The sequence below is a fragment of the Melanotaenia boesemani genome, chromosome 4, assembly GCF_017639745.1.
Source record: "Melanotaenia boesemani isolate fMelBoe1 chromosome 4, fMelBoe1.pri, whole genome shotgun sequence".
Classification (NCBI taxonomy): Eukaryota; Metazoa; Chordata; class Actinopteri; order Atheriniformes; family Melanotaeniidae; genus Melanotaenia; species Melanotaenia boesemani.
In genome coordinates this window covers 36,685,746-36,704,714 of record NC_055685.1, presented here as the reverse complement: position 1 = coordinate 36,704,714, position 18,969 = coordinate 36,685,746, and the positions used below count along the sequence as shown (strand labels likewise).

Here is an 18,969-nt window from a genome sequence, read left to right as displayed (position 1 = left end):
TTACTCCATGTCCTACACAAGATGCTGACATTGCATTCACTCACTGCTAATTACATTTCATTATGAAACACTGAATTGCTGCAGCTGTAAGAGCTGACATAATAATCGTACAGGAAAAAAATGCTGCACACACACACATACACACTGCTAGAGGCCCTGCAAAAAAAAAAAAAAAAAAAAAAAATCAAAGCGGAGAAGCACATGAAGACATCTTCATGTCAGCTGCATGTGTGTGATCTCTTCCTCCTTCAACCAAACAACCCCCATTTCAACCACACACACACACACACACACACACATACAGAGCACTCTATCTAGATGACACAGGACTTCGCCTGAGGTGATCTCGGGAGCAAACTTGCTACTAATGTGTTCTGACAAGTCAGCTACAAGAAGTGCTAACAGAGCAGTGTAATGGTTAAAAACAGCATTCATACCTCAGCACTTTAACCTCAGTCTTCTGACTTCCGTGTTGTCTAATTTTGTGAGGACAAATAAGAGAAGACATTGTTCAGGTCGTAGCTGTGTGGGAAAGCAAGACTTGGAAGAGTTCTGGGGACTCAGTAAGCCGGAGGAGGGGGATCATAACTCGGTGATAGTTTGAGGTTGACCAGAAAGAAGAGCTTTTTCCTCACATAAACAGACAGAAATGTGTTGACCTCTAACACTTATGACATGCAGGCTAAAAAACAACTTAGAATAAACAGGAGGGACGACAGAAATAACAGTGGCAAAGACATAAAATGACAAATTTTTGGTAAAGCTAACTTCGAAAGTGATAACTGGAGCTTATATTTAAAGCAGTGATCAAACATTTTCTGCAGTAGTTGCAACAGGCTGGTCGAGGATGTGTGTAACACCTCATGATAAACTTGTGGTGCTTCTGAGATGTCTGTTAGTGTTGGAGTTGAGCAAAGTTCATAGAGGTTGCAACACTGGACTCTTTATATGCCCAAACATAGGAGTTTGTGTTCAGACCCACAGGTTGCACAAAGCAGTCATGATGCAGTGGACCAGATGTGGCTCAACCAGGGCAGAGCTGCCTACACAGAGCTACATACCTAAAGTATATACATGTATATTATTTACTATAACATTCTGATTAGCCTCAAACTATCACCACGTTTTGATCACGTTTAAATATATATATATATATATATATATATATATAAACTGCTTGAAACCTCTGCGCATTGTGAGGACATGGGTCGTTTGAGAACATCAGAGTAAATTCCAGCATTGCTGGATGATGTATGCTAATCTGATGGATTCTTAGTAAAAACATCAAATTATGAAAATGAATTTGCCTGCAGTCTTTGTCTCTTTGATGTTTGTTTCACAAACAAGACTTCATTTAATGATTTTATTAAGCTTTAATTTTGCACTAATTTTAATGTTTGTTGAAATTTGAAAAAAATGTTTGCAGCATGTGTATTTTGTAACATTGCAACAAAGCCGTATTTTATATATTATTTTATTACTTTTCTCTCCTTTGGTGGCAACAGAAATATAGAAATATTTTACCAGTTTTTCACACTGTCAAATAAATCTAGAATAAGTCTGATGGGTGTGCAGATCAGACGGATAAGTCACCTTGTTTTATTTACAGTTTGTCAAATGATGTCAGATTTTCTGCACCAATCCAGTGCTACACTGAACCCACAGAGCCTGAACATAATAAGAAATTCCAATTAAGCAGCTGCAGGCAATCAGACAATGCTTCATATGTTAGTTACACTCCACTGCAAAAGTCTCGAGTTGACAGATTTTTACTATTTTGTAATAATACATTTATAACAATTGAAAAATAAGAGTTGATTGGGAAACTCAGGGAAATTTACATGCAACAGCACCATAAAAAAATGTGTGAGAGAGAAAAAAATACATACAACAAAAAGCAATAAAAATAACATACATACACTTATAGTTGACAGGATTAATAAATTACATGATAAATATTGATACAATATGCACAATAAAATAAATTAAAAGAAAAAGATAAGGAAACATGGTGTGCTACAAGAAGTAAAATGAAGAGTGCAGGGGTAAAGTCGTGCACAAGAGGAAATTTGCCACCACGATGTGACACATTTCAGTTTAGATTTCATTTTGCATCACAGCCAGAGGTTCTTAGATAAACTACATTAAAGCAACAGGAAAAAGGAAGCCATGACAAAACAAAAACGTCTCTGCTTCCTGTTTTAGGTTTATGCTCACACTGTCGTCTGCTGTTCTCTTTTTCAGTTCTTCTGATTACAGGCTGTGGTGTGTGTGTGTGTGGGTGGAGGGGGGGTACCGTAGGGACAGGCTGGCTGCCCAGCTGTGGTGCTTCCCCCTGTGGGAAAGACAGGAAGGTCAGAGGGCCTCTGGCCTGTCACCCTCTGCGATGCTGCACTACTGCTGGGTTCGTGCCAAGTTTAGGACCAGGAGCATGGCCTGGCACCACATTTCCCTGATGTGCAGCCATTCTCTCACCACAGGACCAGTTTTCAGCAGGCACGCTCACCCAGCCTGGCTGGCTAGGGCTGCTGATAAAAGTAAATCCACCATCCATGCCCAGGACATCCTCCCCATCCCCAGCATCTCAAACACATTGTGACTTCTGTAGTGTTGAATCCCTCTGACGTCACAATATAGCAACACATGGTGCTGCTATATTTACCCACTCATCTTTCCTGTGGTGTTTCAGCATTGTGAGTCTTTTTGACATTGTCGACAATATCAGTTACATTTGTGATTTCTGTAATGAAATGCTCAACAATTTGCAGATGTTGGTGCTTTGCTATATTAAACAGAACTGTAAACCTAAACACAGCCTGAAAGGTCACAGCTTGTGTCAGCCATCACTATCTCCTGGCCGTGGTGGCACAGCACACTAAAACCCACTTTCAAGCAGGAACCTTCACTCTCATTTATTTTAGTTCATTTTCAGAGAGCCAATAAAAGCCCAAAAAAGGCTGCATCTGTTTCTATGGCAACACAAAAAAGCTCAGAACTGCCACCTCATTTCTGGAATTGCTCAGAAGCTTCAAGGATTTGTTTGTGCCTCTTACATAAAAACACAGGAGGCTTTTTTTGTGTTTATGTGTGTGAATTATGCATGCAAGCTTGCTCTAAAGCGCCTCAGCAGCTGAATGATTATTATTAAAGCTCAATCTGCCCTCATAACAACCCGCATTTCATGAACCACCTCACTCTGAGCACAAAACTAGTCAAGTGGCCGGCCCCTTCTTTACGACTAGCCTGGAGGCAAGCATCTGTCAGCACATATGTAATTATCGCTCACAATGCTGTGAAAATAGGCTAGAAAAGAGAGAACAGGGCCGTTTGGGGTCACACTCTTCTATTTGTAGAAGAAGAATTCGGCCACTTAGAGCCACAACAACGACACTGATGATGGAGACACAAACAGCATTCACAGGAGAGAGGGATGAAGGGAAGATGAGCAGTAAGGAGATGAAGGCTCCCAGAAGACGCATGTTCAACACTCACCACTCATAACAAATATTATAGGTCACTATGATTCAATACCTAATTCAGAGTCGAAAATAACATGAAATGACTGGCAGTATTGCAGTAAATATGAAGGTGGGGGACTTTTGTTATATTGACCACAACCTGTGAAATGACGGGTCAGGACAATCAGGGACAAAAACCTTCTCATCAGAAAGTGAGACTTGCGAGCAGCAAGGTGGAAAAATCCTTGTCTGTGGGCTTCCAGTCCAGATTGGATGTAGCTCCCTGCAGTGTATTCCCTGTCTGACCTTGTAATAACGGAACTTTTTGTAAATGTTTACAGAAAATGAATCTTTATTCGATACAAGTTGCTCCAGTTGCTTCCTCGACCGCAGGAGGCATTAAAAACCAGGGAGCCTCTTAGAAGCAAACAGGTGCGTTAAAGGAAAATGATGCTTCTCTGAACTGAAGCACAACACCAACAATGCATGCGTGCAAGCGTGGCCTGTACTGAAACCTTGCTTTTGTGTTTACCAAAAGGACGTCTATGACAACAGAGCGAGGGAAACTCCCTCAGAGTAAACTCAGATTTGAAACATGAAACCTGAAGCCGGCTGTTCCCATCAGCTGTGACTGTCCTCCAACTCCACAATAATTTATACATGCCATGATGTGCAGAAGTCAGCCAGACCTCAATTCTTTATATGGTGTCAGGAAAATAAGAAAAAGGTACAGAGATTTAAAAATGGAAATGGGGTTTATGAGACCTTTCTCAGCTTTATTCCACAACACAGTCTGAACCTACTTAGGCTGGAATTGCGCAGCATCTACGTCAGGTCAGGTCCATGTAGCTGACGCAGATGAAATGTGCATATATACTCGACTGTAGGGAAACAGCGTCATGTTCCAGTTTCTTTTCTGGATCTGCGGGTGACAATAGTGCTGGTATCCGCCTGTATATCCACAGAGTGGCGTTTCTTCGATGGTTTGCTTCAGTTCCGACATGTATTTTCTGTTTTAGAACAGCAATGGCAGCCAACGTGGTGCAGAGTCTTTGAGAGATTGTGGAAGCAGACGAAGAAATTATCCATCTGTTGAACATTTTACAGTGTAAACAAATATGAAGAAGAAGGAGATGTCGCTCCGCAGTCATTCAGCGAGAAGATACAAAAACCCCGAAACACATAATCACAAACTGACCAATTACAATGGATTACTTTTACGCAGCCGGACTGCACATCTGGTTGGGATAGGGACACATCGAGCCTCTGTGGACCTACACAGAGCCTACAGCGGTGACGACGTAACCGACCTGACGTAGACCCTGCGTGAGTATAACCGAGCCTTTAGCCTACATTCACACTGCAGGCAAATCCGACCCAGGCCACTTTCACATGGGCTGGTAAATCGGATACATATCCGATCTTTGTCAAAGCAACCTCAGTCCGAACGATCATGTCACACTTCATCCGGCTTTTACGTCACTGAAGTGAGACAGATGTCCCAATTCCACACCGGAGGAGGCGGGACACGGTAAGATCGAATGTAAACAACAGAGAAAATAAAATTATGTCAGAATGTTTTTAAGCTTTGATTGTACAACTCTGAACCTGATACATACGGTTAACAGGTGTAGCATCCATGGTTACCTTTGTAAACAGTGTGCTGCATGTGACGTCACGTCGGCACATTCGGGTCATTTCAGGGTTGTGAACAGTTAACAATGTTCACTGTGAGGAAGGCTGAATTACAATAACTATGTGAACCACATTTTTAAAAAAAAAAGAAAGAAAAAATGGATTTCTTTGAAAAATCTAATTTGAGCATTAAGATATAATTTAGAGAAGCTTTCCTGTCATTTCAGGAAAAGTTCTCCAGGCTTTTTAATGGACTTTGCAAAGGGTGAATCCAGTTCTTGTGTCATGTGTCTCAGCCTTTTCTCTCCGTTTCCCCTCTGTAACCCTTTAGGTCCTGCGCTATCATTTCATAGAGCAGGACCTTTTGTTAAAGAAACACTAATTCTTATAATTTATTACTAATTGTTTCTTTGCATTAGGAAATACAAAGAAAAACTTGTTTTAATGCAAACCTGCCACATTAACCAGAAAGAAATTCACCAGGTGAATACATGAGCGATGCATAATTCCAATATCAGGCTCCTGAATGCTTCTCATAACAGTGTTTCACCTACAGTTATATTAGAGCGGCGCCCCGCCTGCCTTTAGATCTTTCCTTTAGCACAGCTTTATACTTTTATCTTTCTCTTTTATTAAACAACTGAACAGTGTAGAGTGAGTTGTCTTTTTCACACGACTGCATGTCATTTCTCCTCCAGCATGGTCTAATGCACCCACAGAAAGCATGTCACCAAATTTGACCCCCCGCCCACCACCACCATAACTGTTTCACCACTTCACTCTCAGAAAGAATTTTATTAACTATTTGCCCGACTACAGGAACCTATTCATTAGTGGAACTGGTTTTCGATTACCATCCCTTCACCCAACATACTTGTAGTACATATACATCAGTTAGAACATAGTTGTCTACAGAGGTAAGTCCATTAGAAATTGTAAAAGGGCGTCCAGATCTCGTAAAAGTCCTCAATCCTTTACTTATTCACATGCATCAATTTTTCCAGTGTGAGATTACAAGTCATTTCTTTGATCCATTGATTAGTGGTGGGTCCATCTACGTCTTTTCATCTCAAAGAAACAATTTGTCTGACCTAAAACGGGCAGAAATTTAACAGCTTTCTTTCCATACATGTAGGAGAAACTGTTCAGCAAAAACTAAAGAAATGCATAATTTTGCATCCACTGGAATGACATGCTCTGTTGAACTTGAAAGTAATTCAAGAGTGTCTTTCCGAATAGTCTTAAGTATCTATACAATGAAAGAAAGTTCCCTCCTTTTTGTTACACTTATAAAAATGTCAGAAATGTTGGGATTTGGTACTAATGGTTTGTGTTTGAGCTACAAGACAGGACAATACAGTATATGACGTTTAAAAAAAATTTGCTCTGTGTCATCGAGGACATGAGAACAGAAGCTTGACTAAGCGGATAAATGTTTAAGTTAAAAAAAAAAAAAAAAAAACACATTTACGTAAGGAGCAGTTTTTGGTGATGAACCCTAAACAGACCTGGGAGTGTTTTACTTCATCTCCATCAACATTTTCTCATCCTGACCCACAGAAGAAACATGTTAAACAACAACAATCTCCCACATCCCTATTTTGGTTTGAGGGGCCATGCTGTCCTGTACCTCCTACCAACGAAAGCCACAACTCTCCCGTCTTCTTGTCTTTCTAACTTCAAGGACTACATCTCTTATTTCTCAATGCAAATTTCTGTTATTAACTGGATGGGTTCTTTCTTTGCCAAGCTCCACCTCTCCACCTAGTTTGATTAAACTCGATCTAATTTCTGCATCATGTTGCTAAACCTCCATCTGGTCTGTTATATTGGAGGATGAACTGTCTGCTCAGCAAAAGCACATGAAATCTTCTGTATTTTTGTACAAAACTATTAAAATCCCACAAAATGCCTGAACTGTATGAATACACAACACCACTCCAAATAAATAATCAATAATAAAGATAAAGAAAATATAATTGTCGGGAAGCAATCAATTAGTAAATAAAACCAAAAGTGTCAGATAAAAGGATGTTTTAAGAAGACGTTAATTCTGCTGAGCTGATCTCCTCAGGCAGCTTGTTCCAGACTTTAGATTTAGACTTAAGTTGAGATGTGTGACAAGGTTGTTATGCCTGACAAGTCCAGGCATAATGAGACACCACCACAGAACCCTGATCCCACCCCGCACCATCACAGAACCCGGATCCCACCCCGCACCACCACAGAACCCGGATCCCACCCCGCACCACCACAGAACCCCGATCCCACCCCGCACCATCACAGAACCCCGATCCCACCCCGCACCATCACAGAACCCTGATCCCACCCCGCACAACCACAGAACCCAGATCCCGCCCCGCACCATCACAGAACCCTGATCCCACCCCGCACCATCACAGAACCCCAATCCCACCCCGCACAACCACAGAACCCAGATCCCACCCCAAACCATCACAGAACCCAGATCCCACCCCGAACCATCACAGAACCCCGATCCCACCCCGCACAACCACAGAACCCAGATCCCACCCCGCACCATCACAGAACCCTGATCCCACCCCGCACCATCACAGAACTCTGATCCCACCCCGTACTATCACAGAACCACAATCCCACCCCACACCATCACAGAACCCCGATCCCACCCCGCACCATCACAGAACCCCAATCCCACCCCGCACCATCACAGAACCCAGAACCCTGATCCCAACCTGCACCATCACAGAACCCAGAACCCTGATCCCAACCTGCACCATCACAGAACCCAGAACCCCAATCCCATCCGGCACCATCACAGAACCCCGAACCCTCTCTGCACCATCACAGAACCCTGATCCCACCCCATACCATCACAGAACCCAGAACCCCGATTCAACCCTGCACCATCACAGAACCAGGCTTTTTGACTTGTTGCTGACATCAGTTTGGATGCTCCTTTTTGCTCTTTGCTCCATTTCTTCCAACAAAGGTCTGGAATACTGATCCATCTGACCACAATCTTAGATTTGACTCTGTGAGATGGTCCATCCCAGATGTTTCCCAGCCCAGAGAAATCAACACCACCTCTGGAACTCTGGACCAGGTTAACATGCAGCTTCTTTCCTGCTCTGTAAAGTTTAAAATGACATCTCTGAATGTAACTCTATATTGTAGAGCTTGACAAAAATTTCCCAAGTAATCCTTGTTGATGTGGTTCTATCTACTGTTGATGAATCATGGTTCTTAATGCAGGTCCACCTAAGGAATCAGAAATCATGGTTTCCAGCTTAGACTTTCCCTTGTCCTCTATACTCTGAAATTCTTCCAGATTATTTGAATTGTTTAAAGTACCATTATATACGTTTCTGAGATTAAAACTTTGAGCTTCTGACCCGTTTTGATGGCACATTGACATCAATTATATACATTCCTGGATCTGTCGTTGCCCTGCAGGGTCTCCACAACTTTTTTGTCTGTCCCAGTACAACATATTACAGCAGCACAAACCCATCAAACCCAAGCAAAGGGAAACCCAAGAGAACATCATTAGAAAAAGTAAGAAAAAGAAAGAAGAGAAAGGGACAAGTAATGATACAAGAGTCAACATTGGACTGACTTCTACTGACCGGAGAGCGGTTCTGCTTTCTATCACCGCTCTGATCAAACCACTTCTACTTTGATACTGAAGCAAAACAGACTACTTGTACATACAGCTCTTCATTTGTTATTTCTAAGAAGCCTTTTTCCATTAGGTCACATGCTGTAATTGACTTGATGCAAAAGAAGATGCTTGAAAAAAAAACAACTGATATGGAGTCTTCAAAGAAATTACAGCAGTGTTTACAGGGAGCTGAACATAAAACAATACAAGGCTGATTATTGAACAGCAGAGGGCCTACAGAAAGAAAAACTGACTATAAACTACTCATAATGTGAGATTTAATAGCACTGACAATAAGAGCAGCACTGATTGGTCATTCAGGTGTGTACTATACATTGTATTGTGTCAGGTGGATTCACATGGCCAATAACACCAAGCAGCACAGCTTTCTGGATGAGTCACCGTGCTTTACTGCAGGTAAAAAGCAATAACCAACAGATAGAGATTTAACCAGCGAGAGCAGCAAGTCCATGTCACCACTTCAGCGTTCAGACTCAGAAACACGATGTGGAGGAAAACTGTAAACCCCATTTTTCCCGTTCCTGAAAATGCTTGCAAGGATAAAAGCTTGTTAATCCAGACATGAGATGAATGGCAGCACTGTATATGTGTGCAAGCAGGATGGAGGGCAGGCTGGGACCCCAGGCACAACTGGGTGCTGCACAAAGACTGGCTCAGTGCTGCTGCTGCTGCCACATGTAGGGAACAGATGAAAATATGTTGTTTGCAGTAGACGTACAGTATACTGGAAGGTGCAGCAGCGGAGGAATTCCAAAGAGTAGGTTCTAACTTACAGCCTTGAGGGTTAAATGCACTTTTATTAAGGATTAGAAGCACATGTCCATTAAAACAGTTGACTGAAATTTAAGTAGCTGTGTATTAGATTAAATAATCTTCCAAAAAAATTGAATGAAAAATGCTTTTCAATAACTATAACAAAAATACAGTTATGCAAAATCCAAAAAGAAAAGATACTTTTAACTCAAAACAAAATTTCCTTGATATAAACTGTAACGACTGATTCTATTTCATTTGTGAAAAAGTCTCAATATATTTAAAAATCTTGAAATATTGTCCAGCCCTAAGTGGGACTTTCAGAGAGCTCTGCAAAACCAAAGCTGCAAACCTGAATGACCTGAAGCAACGTTGCAAAGAAGAATGGACAAAAAAATCCCCCCACAACCCTGTAAGAGACTGATAACATCATACCGAAAACCTTCAATTCAATTTATTGATGAGAAAGGAGTCTTCAAAGCTGCTGGATCATGGGGTAATTCAATAAATAATCTCGCTGAGATTGTATTTACCTAATGTTAGGACCTGGCCAGGGACAGATGATTCTTTTATTACAATTTTAGATTTGTATGAGTATACTGAAGTTTTTAAGAAGCATTCTTGAGGGGATGTGTGCTGAAACACAGCTGAAGATGTTGCATCACTATAAACATCAGAGCCATGAGGATGAGCTGTGTGGGCTGGTCCACCTCAGGATAACTGGACTCAGCCTCGTCAGCCCCTTCGCCCCTCTGACCTGTTCCTATGTGATGCTCAGGCAAGGCAGATAAACATGAGTGGTTTGGTTTTGTCTTTTTAAAAATCGCCTCTGGAAAGCAGTGGCTGATGAAACTGAACTTGTGTGTTATAAAAACGCTTTAATCGTCTAAAACGCGCCTGTCTGTGATGCTGTTAACTAAAGCAAGACCTCCAAACATTAAGCTTCAGTTGATGAAAACATTGGTTATGTTATTGGGGTTAAAATAATTTAAGAAATTTGAACGTGCTGTGACACAAACATGCTTTTGTGCCTAAAAATGACTTATTTAAAGCATACACATAAATAATACACCTGCTTATGTGATTTCTAAGGACATGCTCACACACCATGCACCAGTGCTGAATCATCATGTGAGTTATACTGGTTTTTCCTACCCTTAATGTGCTGAGAGAAAAAAAAAACTGGTTCTCTTTAATTTTTCTGTATTTTGTTTCAACAAATCTTTGAAGAAAACTCCTATGCAGCTCTGATCACAAACATTAAAACCACTGACAGGTGAGGTGAGGTTATCATCATTTTAAAGGATGGAGAATCACGTAAACAAACATTTGATGCCTCAGTTGATAGGGAAATAAGACAATAAGCTGGTGTAAAGCTGGTCAGTGTCCAGCAAAAACACTCAATAACCCAAATCCTAATAACATATTTTCACCTGTCAGTTACCTAATGTTTTATTTGTGACGGCTGCAATGATGAACCAACCTGTGCAGGTTAGTTTCACTAGATCTGTGAGATGAATGTGTTATCTACCAGATGGAAGATTTCAAGCTCCTCCATGTGTTGATGTGTCCTCAGGCAAAACTTTAAACCCCACACTGGGTAAGAAAAGGGATTTAAGTGACAGTGAACGTGGCATGGTTTTGGTCTGAGCATTTACTGGGGTTTTCACACACAACCATCTCAGGGGTTTACAGAGAATGGTCTGAAAAACAGAAAATATCCAGTGAGCAGCAGTTGTCTGGACCAAGATGTCTGGTTGATGTCAGAGGTCAGAGGAGAATGGGCAGACTGGTTGGAGATGATAGAAAGGTAACAGGAAGTCCAATAAACACTGGTTCCAACCAAAGTCTGCAGAACAGCATCTCTGATCACACAACACATCCAGCCTGGAAGCAGATGGGCTACAGCAGCAGAAGACACACCGGGTGCCTCCTGTCAGCTAAGAACAGGAAACTGAGGCTACAATTCACACACACTCACCAACACTGGACAATAGAAGATGGAGAAACGTTGCTGGTCTGATGAGTCTCCATTTCAGCCCCACATTCAGATGCTAGGCTCAGAATTTGGTGGAAACATGATAGCATGGATCCATCCTGCCTTGGATGAACGCTTCAGACTGCTAGTGATGTAACGGTGTGGGGGAGATTTTCTTTGCACACTAACATGGCCTGGTTTAACCACCACAGCCTACCTGAGTATTGTTGCTGACCATGTCCATCCCTTTATGACCACAGTGGAGCATCTTCTGATGCTACTTCCAGCAGGATAATGCACCATGTCACAAAGCTCAGATCATCTCCACCTGCTTTCTAGAACATGACAATGAGTTCACTGGACTCTAACGGCCTCCACAGCCACCAGATCTCAGTCCAGTAGAGCAGCTTTGGGATGTGGTGGAACGGGAGATTCTCATCATGGATGCAGCCGACAAACCTGCAGCAACTGTGTGATGCTGTCATGTCCTGTCAAAACCTCTGAGAAAGGTTTCCAATACCTTGTTGAATTCATCACTCCAAGAATTAAGGCAGCTCTGGAGGGAAAATGGGTCCAACCCAGTCCTAGCAAAATGTAGGGTACCTAATAAAGTGGCCAGCGAATGGATCAAATAAAAAGTACTGTGTACATGAATGGAAAAAAAAAGACAAAGTAAAAATAAGCTATAAAGTGGCCATTTATCTTAAACAAGCCTGAAGCTGCAGATCTGGCCCGTTGCCACTTTTCAGAAAAAGATATCATCTAAAGACAAAACAAATAGTTCAAAGGGTTAACTTAGACTCCAAACTCTCCAGATCCAACCCTCAGTAAAAAAACAGAACATCGGGATGAAACCAAAATGAATCCAGAAAGAGGTAGCCAGAGCACTCTCAGTCTGGGAGGAATCCAGCCGGGAACGCCACTAACATCCTCTTGGAAGTGAATACTAAACATTTAAAATAACTCAGCTCTCATAAATGTCATGTGCCGTGGATGTTTAAACCACAACAACTCTGGAGTTACTCCATCAGCTTGAGGAGAATGTATTTCTATAGCACAGAAATAGGAATAATAATCAGCAACAAAATAAAGAGTAAAATAGATCAAATGTCACAACATGAACCATCTAACAGTAGCATGTAAGATAAAAATCTACATGCCTTAAATATCTAATAAATGGATGCCAAATTTAACTTCTTGCGTATGTTTTCTCCATTTTTGCAGGCTTCTACATCATCTGCGGCAATTATTAACTAACTTTCAAACAAAAAACATTTTTTCTAATGAAGAAATGAGGAAATAATTCATTTGTTTTTACTCAATGAGTCACATGATTCACACATTTAAAATGTTCTTTTCTAAAATAACTCCACCTTTCAGTTAAATGATGAAGAAAAACCTTCTATACTCTCCCATCGACAGAACCCTGACAACCACTTCACTCCTTGTTTTCTACTCGGCCTTCTAAAATACATCGATCTGATTCCCAACCTGGGGTCCAGCATCCCCCCAAGGGGGTCTCCCAATGAGCACAGGGGGTGGCTTTTACATTCAGAGCCGTTGTGATTAATGTCAACACATTGTCCCTATTTTAATAAAAATTCAGGCTTTATGTTGTTCATTTAACTTTGACTTTATGGAAGGACAGAACTCGGCCAGATTGAAGTATTTTTGGTGAGAATCTCACTTTTGAAAGCATAAAAGCATGCTTACAGCCCAGAGGGGCAGGGGGTCCATGGCTTTTCAGTATTTCCATGAAAGGGTTTTAAAGCTCAATATCCAGAATATGGTCGAGTGCTTTTTTGATCGAAGAACAGATTGTTTTTCATTTAAAAGTCTTACTGAGTTCAGAAAGAAAATCAGATTTTGATATGTTTGTAATTTGATATGAATGGAAGTGGTTATGTAAAATCACGAATGTGATATCTCATGTCGATCTCTGGATGTTTAACGGAAATTTAAACTGTATTGAAGCAGTTTGTGGTAACAGCAAACACCAACTTGTTATCCACTGAACTGATCTACGGATTCCACCTCATCAAACACACCTGCATTGAATGAAGCGACGCCTGCGTGCTAGTTCAGGCAGGCAGCTGCTGCTCTGCTGTTTCTACCTGCTATGTGTCAAACATACCCATCTAATCTGGGCGGTTTCTGTGAGATATACATTTCCAGTTATTTTGTGTCCTGCTGGCTTTATGCTGCTTGTTGTTCTGAGAACGTGTCAGCAGTGAGTGATGGGATGTAGTCTATAGGCAGGTAGTTTATAAACATTCACACGACTCGTCTGAACCTGTTTGTTCTGTTTGTAGACTAGTTTTGTCTTTTAGTCTGAAAGCCGACCTACTGCAACACAACATTAGTTTCCAAGCTTCAACTGCTTCTGAATCGCTTTGATGGCATGCTAACATTCCATATGTTCATTCTATGAACAGTCATCGCAGCATTCCAAGCCTGAGAAACTGCATTTCAGAACTTCTTTTCCCACCCTGGAGCAGCTGTGTTTTTCTTTAGGTGCCATCTCACACTAGCAACTGGGTTTTAACACACTATAACATACAGCATGGTTGATCCAGCAAAGAAATGCAAGAAGACCTTAGCATAGTAGAGCAAACGATAGGACAAGAGCTTTTGTTAGGAGGCCCAAAACTATGGAAAACATGCCATAGCTCAGTAGTGGAGCTTTAAAACCTGCACGACTGTTTTGCAGGAGGCCAACAGAAAGTAAACAAGTTTTATCTGAAATATATGCAAAGAATATAAAGCTAGAAAAACAATAAGTAAAGAAGACCTTCAGAAAATGTGAACATTTTTCAGATGAAACAGAACTTCTACACTGGACTGAACCGCTCGGAGTTTCTTTGTGGTATACAGCCTGATGAAAAACGAAGGCCAAATTTTTTATTTAAATCATAAAAGAGAGAAAATAACCTTTTTGTTGGCTGAGATTGTGGAAAATTACATTTTGCCTCAACAATATTTTGATGTCTGATGTTTGGGGACAGTCTCTGATGAAGGTCCATCAAACAACTGCTTTCTTTGAAAATTACAAAGAAAGGTGTTTTTTTTTTTTTCTACACTGCATAATTAAAATCTGAAATCTAAAACCTAAAAACAACAATCTCACCTTTAAACTCATGATCATTTTAAATACGAAGCATGTGTGAAGGTGGACGGGTTATTAAACAAAACTCTGGCCGAAGACTGCAACAACTGTCAATGATTCCAGTTATCACCAGCTGACCAGCTCAACTTTCAACACCACTCACCATCATCACAGTGCAGGAGAGGCAAAGGAGGACCGAGGGAAAGTTCGGCTCCCTCCACATCCCCAGTTCAAACTCTCTGCCACAGGAATGAAAGAGAATCATTCAGCGACTTCACAGCCACCCGACCATGCATTCCTAATGCTGATGAGCGCTGGAGAGAAGGAGTCTGCGGCTGAAAATCCCCGTGGGCGTGCGTGAGTCAACGCTTTCATAAGATGGGCTGATTTGCATTTTTGAGTCAACCTTTTAGAAGAACAGCATGGTGGACGAAAAAAAAAGAAAAAAAAAAACTTACTGTACTGATGCATCTGTACACTGGTACAGCCTCAAAGAACTGGGCTTAACTGATGTCTGAAACCACCTCACAATGGACACACACACACACACACACACCAGAGATGATAAATCCTCCTGAGCACACAACTCTGTAACTCATGCCAGATTAAAACTTCTGCTGACGAAGATAAATAAATATAAAAATATGACTGAAAGGTGACATGTTGGCTGTCACAGCAGAATTTAAAACAGGACAATCTGTTGTAGAAAATCAGATGGAAACACCTACAGAGAGTAGTAAATCCAGCCAGATCGCTTTGTGGTATAAAAATGATTACATTACTAAAATATAAGCCGTTTTTGTGTGGTTGAAGACTCATCTTACATCATGCTACTCCCTACTTTGCGTTTAACAACGGCTGGCCCTCTATGCTGTGAAATTAAATATTTAATAACTTTCATTTTATAAATTGTATGTTTTATGAATTTTCATAGAAATTGTATATAATTAATTATTTTAACTATTTTAGAGATTTTCCATTATATTTAATCATTATCTACTGCTTGTCCATTACGGGTCGGGGGGAAGCTGGAGCCTATCCCAGCATTTAACAGCTGAGAGGCAGGTACACTCTGGACAGGTCACCAGTCCATCGCAGGGCCAACACATATAAGAACAAATCACCATTCAAACACACACAGGGAGAGAGTGACCAATTAACATAACTTGCATGTCTTTGGACGGTGGGAGGAAGCCAGAGAGAACCTACGTATACATGGGGAGAACTGATCTATCTATCTATCTATCTATCTATCTATTTATGGCATTAAGTGGAGTTTCAAAGTGAAAGTCACTGCCTGCTCAACCAGATCTTCCAGCAACAATGTGAAACAAAAAATCCAAAAAGTGTTTAGTCACATTGAAGAATAATTACATTTAATCTACAATAATCTACACATCTCACAAATGCCCTTAAGTGTATTTATTATATTTTTCTACTTTCAATATTTCATCTTATTGTGTTTTTTTGTGTATTTTGTGTACTACACTGTACTGCTATAACAACTTATTTCCCCTTGGGGATTAAATAAAGTTGTCTGTCTGTCTGTCTGTCTATCTATCTATCTATCTATCTATCTATCTATCTATCTATCTATCTATCTATCTATCTCTCTCTCTCTCTCTCTCTCTCTCTCTCTCTCTCTCTCTCTCTCTGTCTGTCTGTCTGTCTGTCTGTCTGTCTGTCTGTCTGTCTCTTTCTCTTTCTCTCTCTCTCTCTCTCTCTCTCTCTCTCTCTCTCTCTCTGTCTATCTATCTATCTATGGCATTAAGTGGAGTTTCAAAGTGAAAGTCACTGCCTGCTCAACCAGATCTTCCAGCAACAATGTGAAACAAAAAATCCAAAAAGTGTTTAGTCACATTGAAGAATAATTACATTTAATCTACAATAATCTACACATCTCACAAATGCCTTTAAGTGTATTTATTATATTTTTCTACTTTCAATATTTCATCTTATTGTGTTTTTTTGTGTATTTTGTGTACTACACTGTACTGCTATAACAACTTATTTCCCCTTGGGGATTAAATAAAGTTGTCTGTCTGTCTGTCTGTCTATCTATCTATCTATCTATCTATCTATCTATCTATCTATCTATCTATCTATCTATCTATCTATCTCTCTCTCTCTGTCTGTCTGTCTGTCTGTCTGTCTGTCTGTCTCTCTCTCTCTCTCTCTCTCTCTCTCTGTCTATCTATCTATCTATTTATGGCATTAAGTGGAGTTTCAAAGTGAAAGTCACTGCCTGCTCAACCAGATCTTCCAGCAACAATGTGAAACAAAAAATCCAAAAAGTGTTTAGTCACATTGAAGAATAATTACACTTAATCTACAATAATCTACACATCTCACAAATGCCTTTAAGTGTATTTATTATATTTTTCTACTTTCAATATTTCATCTTATTGTGTTTTTTTTGTGTATTTTGTGTACTATACTGTACTGCTATAACAACTTATTTCCCCTTGGGGATGAATAAAGTTGTCTGTCTGTCTGTCTGTCTGTCTGTTTATCTATCTATCTATCTATCTATCTATCTGTCTGTCTGTCTGTCTGTCTGTCTGTCTGTCTGTCTATCTATCTATCTATCTATCTATCTATCTGTCTGTCTGTCTGTCTGTCTGTCTGTCTGTCTGTCTGTCTATCTATCTATGGCATTAAGTGGAGTTTCAAAATATCAAACTGAAAGTTACTGCCTGATCAACCATATCATCCAGCAACAATGTGAAACAAAAAAATCCAAAAAGTGATGAATTTCATGAGCTGAAATCAAACAGCTGCCCTCCTCTCTCTGAGGCCCGGCCCCTTAATGCACAAACACACACCCACTCTCCAAAGAAAAAAAAAAGGACGAAAAAGATGGTGCCCTACTGTCAACATGTGTCTCAACTTCCTCCCTTTCAAAAACTGTTAGAAACCCAAAACAGTCGCACGCGGGGAAATCAAGCGCAGCTGTTTGGGACAGCAGGACCAAACACCCTCCTAACTCTTGACACTCTGGACCCAACTGACCCTAGGCTTTAAAACCAATTCACCAGAGGCCCTGATACATGCAGAAGTCAGTGAAAATGTGCTCGAGTTTACCACTCAGATCTGATAAAGCCGAACAGCAGAGATGTTTTCTGGGATGTTGTGGATGTGACTGATGGAGAGCTGCTCATTCACTGTTTTATCACCTGTCAGCCATCAGAAACAGACGCGTCAAAGAGTTTGAGACTCAAGCAGCTTCTGTTACTGAGGTGATCTTCAACAAGTGATGCAAATCATAAACGGAACTTACACAAACGCATGGTAGATGAACGCCAAGGCTCTGGGTCTCTCCAGCACGTTGTACAGGTAGTTTTGGAGGCGCCGGTAGCGCACGTTCCTCCGGCCGCTGTGCGCGCTGTATATGAGCGGCTTTCCCAGCAGGCTGAGTCGGGCCCCCTGCTTCGCCGTCAGGCTGTCCGACCCGCCGGCACCTGCGGTGCTGGTCGGCGACAGTAAACCGTCCCCTGCGTTGTTCATCATCTTTCGCCCGGACTCCACATCGTTCAAGCCGTAGTCTTCAGTGCAGTGCCCTGGCGACGTCCTCATCCAGAGCCCGGTGCCGCCTTCCTCTCCGCTGTGATTCCGAGGCATAGCATCACCAAAGCCTGCAGCAAGTGCACAGAGGACCCTACTAACATGCGTGTCCTCTGCCCTGGACGACCACTCAGTCACACGTGCGAGACGCAGTCTACCAGTCTGAGGAGTGTGAGTTGCGCCAGGCGCGCGGTATACCGTCACACTCTGACCGCCCTCTTCTCTCTCGCATCAAACTCCCGTTTACACAACCGTTGCCGTGCGTAAAAACGTACCCGCGGCGCCTGGCTGCCCGCGCGCAATGGTAACAAAACAAACGACAGGCTAGTGAGCGTGTGAGGGATCGCGAGAGTCGGCGAAGGTCACTGTTTCCATTGAGCTTTGCCTGTTGCTTCAGAGCTGCGCGTCCACGACAGATTCGCGTCAATGCGCGCGCAAAGCGACTTTATCTCAGGTTTTTATCTTCACGTTTACGACTGAAGTTCACGCGCTGTGTGTCACGGCAGAGGAGATGTAAATGAGTAACCGTCTCTCATTTCCCGCAAGAAAAAATAATAATAATAAAAATTGCCACATTTCAGGAGGGTGACACGGGTTCTGATGAATTTTCCGCTTAACTGGGCTGCTGCAGACGGAGGAAGGCGCACCTAACATCTGCAGAACGTATTACAGAGGAACCTAAATTATTTCATTCAGACTGAGTCAGAAATGTTCCGTAATTCTGGTTTTATTAGAGACTCTCGGACTTTAATCTGATCAAATTTGGAACCACGTGGCCTTAAAACGCGTCATTCTTCCGCTAAAGTTTATC

The 18,969-nt window shown here is 41.4% G+C and overlaps 1 protein-coding gene across 5 annotated transcripts in view; it reads right to left on the bottom strand.

Moving 5' to 3' along the window:
- Window positions 1-18,520, bottom strand: part of kcnq5b (potassium voltage-gated channel, KQT-like subfamily, member 5b) — a 139,743-nt gene extending 121,223 nt beyond the window's left edge. For 3 of the 5 annotated variants that reach the window (XM_041982780.1, XM_041982779.1, XM_041982781.1), the window contains exon 1: window positions 17,875-18,519. In XM_041982780.1, coding sequence (XP_041838714.1) covers window positions 17,875-18,215 — 341 coding nt within the window. In that variant the 5' untranslated portion in view covers window positions 18,216-18,519. Of the gene's footprint in view, window positions 1-17,874 lie in introns of all 5 variants that reach the window. The other 2 variants (XM_041982782.1, XM_041982778.1) reach the window with 1 other exon arrangement.
- Between the last annotated feature and the right edge of the window lie 449 nt (window positions 18,521-18,969).